The sequence below is a fragment of the Miniopterus natalensis genome, chromosome 16, assembly GCF_054644295.1.
Source record: "Miniopterus natalensis isolate mMinNat1 chromosome 16, mMinNat1.hap1, whole genome shotgun sequence".
Lineage (NCBI taxonomy): Eukaryota > Metazoa > Chordata > Mammalia > Chiroptera > Miniopteridae > Miniopterus > Miniopterus natalensis.
The window spans coordinates 43344595-43351260 of record NC_142096.1 but is presented as its reverse complement, the minus strand read 5'-3'; the positions used below and the strand labels follow the sequence as shown (position 1 = coordinate 43351260).

At 57.6% G+C, this 6666-nt stretch overlaps 1 protein-coding gene across 1 annotated transcript; it reads left to right on the top strand.

Annotated features, from left to right (window-relative positions):
* Positions 1 to 3238: 3238 nt before the first annotated feature.
* LY6H (lymphocyte antigen 6 family member H) lies at positions 3239 to 4946 on the top strand. Its single transcript, XM_087825219.1, has 3 exons — positions 3239 to 3315; positions 3864 to 3983; positions 4244 to 4946. The coding sequence occupies exons 1-3, from the start codon at positions 3249 to 3251 to the stop codon at positions 4477 to 4479; spliced, it is 423 nt and encodes a 140-aa protein (XP_087681345.1). The 5' UTR covers positions 3239 to 3248; the 3' UTR covers positions 4480 to 4946.
* The last annotated feature ends 1720 nt before the right edge of the window (positions 4947 to 6666 follow it).

Genomic DNA, 6666 nt, shown 5'->3' with positions numbered 1-6666 from the left:
GGGCTCAGTCCCTAATAGGGGGCATGCAGGAAGCAGAGATTCATGTTTCTCTCTCATCAATGTTTTTATCTCTCTCTTTCTTCCTTCCTCTCTCTGAAATCAATAAAGACATATTTAAAAAAAGAAAAAAAGAATTTCTGCTGTCAGCCCAGCTGCTATTCCTTTAGAGTTGATCTCCCTTCCTTTTTGGCTGATTTAAAGATATTTTGCCTTTGGTGGTTTGCAATTTCACTATGCTGTACCTAGGTGAGAATTTTTTGTTTGTTTGTTCTATTCAGTATACATTGTGCTTCTCTATCAATACCTATGTCTCACCAGTTCTGGAATATTTTCAGACATAATCTCTTCAAATATTGACTCTCTGTCCTTTGGGACTTCATCCAGACTTACAATAGCTCTTGGCATACTATTTTTTTTTATTAAATTTATTGGGGTGACAATGATTAGTATGAACACATGGGTTTCAGGTGTGGGTTTCTATGTTATAAGACCTGTATATTGCTCTGTGTGCCCACCACCCAAAGTCATACCTTCTCTCCTCACCATATATTTAGGCCCCCTTTACTCCCCACCTCCTTCCCTCTGACAACCACCATACTGCTGTTTATCTTTTGTATCTTAACTGCTCTTTTCTATTTTCCATCTCCTTATCCCTTGTGCTATATTCTTGATAATGTCTTTAGATTTATATTCCAGTTCACAAATTCCCTCTTCAACTGTGTCTAATTTGCTACCTAACACATTTGCTGAGGGTTTGTTTTTTTACAGCCATTTTATTGAAATATAATCCATATACTGTAAAATTCACCCTTGTAAAGCATACAATTCAGTGGTTTTTAGTATATTCACTGACCTGTGCAACCATCATTAACCATCTATTTTTAGAACATTTTCATCCCTGGAAAAGAAACCCCTTGACCATCAGCAGAAACTACTCGTTCTTTCCTTCTCCCAGACCCAGGCAACCACTAATCTACTTTCCGTCTCTTTTGAATTTCTCTATCCTGGACATTTCATATAAAGAGAACCATACAATATGTGCTTCTTAATGACTTTAATTTTCACTTAACATAACTCTTTCAAGGTTTCTGTTGACCTTTTAATTTCAGTGAAAAGATTTTCATTCCTAGAGGCTCTATTTTTTTCAGGTGAGCACGGTCAGTTCTGATAGTGTTCCTGCCTGTAATATATCTTAAGCCTGTAAACAGATGGATTTTATATTTTATATCTGACACCTTCAATTTAGAAAGTTTGTGGGGATTTAAATGCCACTCATCACTGTCTCTGCTGTGTTTCACTTTGGAAGCTTATTCCCTTTGGGTGTTTGCTGACTTCTGACTTTGGGGTCATATTTGAGTTCTTTTGGATCTGCAGAAACCCCAACCCCCAAGTCAGGGCTGCTTGTCCATCCCCTCCTCTGCCCTCACTCTGCTGGAGCAGCAGGAGAGCGGTGAGGTGTACAGGCTCTGGAGCCAAGTGCTTAGGTTCCAACATCAGCTGTGTCCCTGGCCACTGTGTCATTGCGTGCCCTTGGGCAGGGAGCTCAGCCTCTCAGTGCTGTGGTTTCTATAAGGCAGTAATGATGAGGACACCTTCTGTAGGGATGTTGTGTAATGAGATACACATCAAGGGTTTAGAGCACACAGTATGTGCTCAGTGAATGCTATGATTGGCACATCTCACTACGACAGATCAGAGATAATCATTGTCTAATGTAAGATTCAGGGAGGCAGGCCTGGCTGGGCGTGGCTCAGTGGTTGAGCATCGACCTAGGATCCAGGAGATCTCGGTTTGATTCCCTGTCAGGACATATGCCCGGGCTGCGGGCTCCATCCCCAATGACTCTCTTGTCATTGATGTTTCTGTCTGTCTCTCTCTCCCTCTCCTTTCCTCTCTCTGAAATCAATAAAGATATATTAAAAAGTATATATATATTCAGGGAGGCAGAAACCCTCTTTTCATCTTGTCCGGTCCCCAGGGTGGCGCTAGGCCAGCAGTGGGTAGTCCATAATAATAAATGAGGACAGTACCGAAGGAACGACCCCCACACCTGCGCCTCAGCTGTACTTATTCAGGGCGCAGCAGGGCCGGTTCGGGCCGGGGGCGCAGGCGCAGCGCCTGTAATAGCTTTGTTGGGCCGGAAGGCTAGAGACACGGCTAAGACCGCAGCCCAGGCGGCAGAGGGCGCTGATGTCCTGCCCCAAACTGGGACTTGTTGGGGGGGGCTGGACAGGGCAGTCCTAGGGGTAGCTGGGGCTGCGGGTGGTGGTCCTCAGGGGTGCTCAAGAGAGAACAGCCCCGAACGAGTGGAGCCCGGATGGGGCTGAGGAGGGGAGGGGCTCCGGGCGGCGAGTGCACCAGCGCCTCGCACGTTGCCTCCCTCCCTCCCTGCGTCTTTGTGCGTTTTGCTCCGTCTCTCAGTAAACGTCCTTCCGAGAAATTCCAAAGGGATCTCAGCCAGGCAGAGGGGTGGAGGGAGCAGGAACTGGAGAGGGCGGGAGCCCGCTCTGGGCACGGGCCCGCGCAGGCCAGCGACCGGCCGAGACCCCAGAGCCCGGCGCCCCGCCCCTCGCGCCCCCCAGCTCCGCCCCGCCCCTCGCGGGGGCCGCGTCTGCGGCTGCGTTCCCCGAAAGACGAAGCAGCGCCCGGTTCCGGTCCGCAGGGAGACCGAAGGACACCAGGCTCCGCGCTGCCCAGAGCATCCGAGTGCGGACGCCCCAGGGACGTGAGTGCGCCCCCGACCCTGGCTGCGCCCCACGCTCCGATCCCCGGTGAGCGCTGAAGCTTGCGCGGGGGAGGCGACGCGAGAGGGCTCGGCGCGGGGCTCCCGGGCCCCGGCCCAGGGTGGCGGTGCGGACGCGGCGTGCGCACCTCCCCCCGTCAGGTGCGGTGGGCTCGCACCCGGCGCGCCCTTTCCTCTCCGGACGCACTGACCGCTCCCCGGGTAGGAGACGCGCCCCCGCGCCGCCCCCATCGCACAGGTGCTGGGCGCAGGGTGGGTGCGCCCGGGGCGGCGCCGTGCCCGGGGGCAGACCCGTTCCCGCTGCAGGGGATGCTGTGACGGTGGGCGCTCTGGGCCGGGTCGGGGGTGGGTCTCAGAGCTCCGGGCGACCCGGGCGGCGGATCCCCGGCGGGAGGCTGCGTCTGGAGGCCAGGAAAGGAGAGCGTTCTTCGGGCCCTGCCGGGGGCTGTCTGCTGACCGAGACCTCTCCCTGCCAGACTCGCGCCCCGGAGGAGCCGGCCGCAGCATGCTGCCCGACGCCGCGACGGGCCTCGGCCTGGCGCTGCTGGCCGCCCTGCTCTGCTCCGCGCCCGGTGAGTCCGGGCCCCGCCCGGGTGACCAGGCTGCCAGGAGGGCCGGGCTCTGGGCCACCCGCCCCCACCCCCACCGCCCGTCAAGCCCACGCCCCCTCCGGGGCCGCCGCGACCCCAGCGGGCCCTCACCCCTGTGGCCCAGCCCCCCTCCCGCTCCTGGGGGCACAATGCACCAGCTGGCACTGCCTGGGAGCTCCTCAGCGCAGGGGACCCGCCTGGACCCCATCAAGTCCCGTTTGGTCCTCGAAAGCTTAGAACCAGCTGAACTCTGGGAGGGAGGGTGCGTGAGGAGGCGCGGTGCGGGAGGGGGCCCGGGGGCTTTGGCACCCCCAGGGGGAGGAGCCTCCCTGTAAACTAGCGGGAAGGGGCACAGGTCCAGGACCTGTCCTCCAGGTGCCAGTCTGGCCTGGTCACTGCTGGCCAGCGTGCGCCTGGCCTCCCACAGCCCATGGCTCTGCAGGATGGCCTGCAGCAGGCAGGTGGGGAGGTGCGGGGGCTGGCTGCTGGCCCTCCACTCCCTGGTCATCCCCTTCCTCGGGCCCACCCAGCTCATGGCCTGTGGTGCCAGGACTGCACGCTGACCACCAACTCCAGCCACTGCACCCCGAAGCAGTGCCAGCCGTCGGACACGGTGTGCGCCAGCGTCCGCATCGCTGACCCCAGCAGCAGTAAGCCAGGACCTGGACCCAGGGGGGAGAGCTTGGGGGTGGTCTGAACCCCTCTGGCCTGCTGTGTGAGAGCAAAAGGTGCCTGTCCTGCCCTGGCCCCTCCACGGCCCTTTCCATGTCTTTGGGGACAGTGTGGGTGGGTTGAGGGCCTCATCTCCAATGCTCTGGGGTCCGGGGCCAGGTCCTGGGCTGGGCCCTGGGCAGGGGCAGGAAGGATCCAGGTAGGGCTCCAGTTTCAGGCTCCCCCTCCTCTTCCCCAGGCAGGAAGGACCATTCCGTGAACAGGATGTGTGCCTCATCCTGCGACTTCGTTAAGCGGCACTTTTTCTCAGATTATCTGATGGGCTTCATTAACTCTGGGATCTTAAAAGTAGACGTGGACTGCTGCGAGAAAGATTTGTGCAATGGGGTGTCTGGGGCTGGGGGCAGCCCCTGGGCCCTGGCTGGGGGGCTCCTGCTCAGTTTGGGGCCTACCCTCCTCCGGGCTGGGCTCTGAGATCTCCTTCCTTAAGGGCTTCTGAACTTGTTCCCTGGGACCTATGGCTGCCCCCTCCTCAGCCTGGCTTGGCTGGGGCTGGGGCAGCGTTGGCCTGGCTCCACCACCTGTGGCCCCTGCCCTACTCCGTTTCTCTACCAGCTCTGAGTCCCAGCCAGCAGGACACCTCCAGGCCACAGGCATCCACTGGGTGGGCAGGAGGTCTGGGGGTGAGGGCAGGGGGCTGGGACCACCAGGTCTCTGAGGGGAAGACAGGAGGAGCCAGGCCCAGCTGAGCAGCCCAGCTGTTAGTGTCTTCTACAAATAAAGTCACTTCTGAGTCTGGAGACCTCAGTCTGAACTTGGGGGTGGGGGCGGGGCTCCCAGCAGAGAGTTGGGAGTGAGGTGCTGAGGAAGAACAGGTGGGCACCCAGGTCTGTGGTGCTGGGCTGCCTGGGGAACCTCGGGCCTGGTGAGGATTGAGAACAAGGGTGTGTGGGGGGGACTTAGTGTGGAGATGAACAGATCACAGGGTAGGCCTGAGGGTGAGGCCTCATAACCACATGTGCACACTGAGGACACCAGTCACACACAGACGCAGGCAGACTCACCTTAGCTCACACAAATATAGTGCTGTGCACACACACAGCCCGCCCTGCCTGCAGTGTGGGACACCTGCATACACACCCATGCTCACATATTCACACTCTGACTCCCACAGGCGTGCACACACACTCACATGTCTGGACTCCACCTCTTAACTAGAGATTCCCAGCCCGCCCCCCCTCAGGCAGGTACCCCCAAGTGCAGGGTCCTGAAGGCCAGCTCCCCAAGCAGGGGCTGAGGAAGCCCACCCTCTGTGCGGGGTGGAACAGATGGACTGGGGCACTTTGGGTGGGGGAGGCAGGAGGGGACCCCTGGAGGTAGGTCTTAGGGTTCCACTTATCTTGGCCCTTCCTGCTCCAACCGAGGGTCTGTGGTCCTGTCCCTGCCCGAGTCCAGCCCAGCCTTCCACACCCCCTGGCCATGTGGCTTGTCCCATGCCCAGGCTCACCATGTGGTGCTCAGCGGCCACTCCAGGGCTCCTCTGGGGCCAGGTTGTCGACTGGTTCTCCCTCGTCCCTGTGCGGCTGACCCAGGCCCTGGGCACTTCTGTGTCCTGGCCTCCTTGGAAAGGACAGTGGTTCCACCAAGAGCTGGCCTTGACCTCCCCTCCCAGGTTCCTCTGATGAGCCATGGAGAGGGATCTGGGGGTCCAGGGTGAGTGAACCAGAGAGAAGAGAACAGCAAGGTCACTGGAGACTGGTGTCAGTTTCCTGCTGGTGGAAGTGACCGAGGGGCTTGGTTGGGGTGTCTGTGCTCTGAAGTCTGCTCTGCCACTCTGCAATGTACCCCATCCTGCCCCTGCCCAAGCCTCAGTAAAGTGTGCTACCCAACGCTTGTGTCTGGTGCTTTGGGCTGTCAGGATGGTGCTGCTGCTGGTGACCTAGGGCAACTCACTCAGGGGGCATGTGAAGAGAAGTGGAGGGTTTGAGGGGGCTGGGAGCTGGCACCAGTGATGGGAGCTGGGAACCATGAGGTCCTGGAAGAAGGCCAACTGGCCACACCCTGGGGTGGGGTTCAGACCAGGGGAAATGCTTGGTCTGGCAGGCATCTGGATGTGCCCATAAGCCATGTGCCAGGTCAGCACACCTAGATGGACCTTTTGTTTTTGGTGTCTGCTGAGTGTTTGTTCCCTTGAACGAATGAACTGAGATTTACTTACTCGCCAGTCCCTGGGGCACAGGGATCCGCTCTCAGCAACACTGCATGGCCATCTTCACCCTCAGTCCTGGACTCACGAGATAATTTCCACCAGATCAATTTCAAGAAGTGGGCAGCTGGGTCAGAAAGGAGATCCACCTGGTAACATAACACCCCTCAAAGGAGGCTGTGTCGAGTGCCAGGCCTGCCGACCCTCCCACCCTCACTAGCAATGGCTGTGACCCAACTCCGAGTGCTGGCCAGTCTGGTAGACAAAACTAGAACCTTACCAAATTGCCGTTTAAAAAATTATTAGTGAGACTGACCATGTTCTATGTTTGTCAGCCATTGTGTTTCTTCTGTAACAGCTGATCGCATCCTCAGCTCATCCTCTGTTGTGCTGCTTGTCTTTTCTTACTGATTTGTAGACCATTGGGAACACATCTGCAGACTGTTAGGAACACA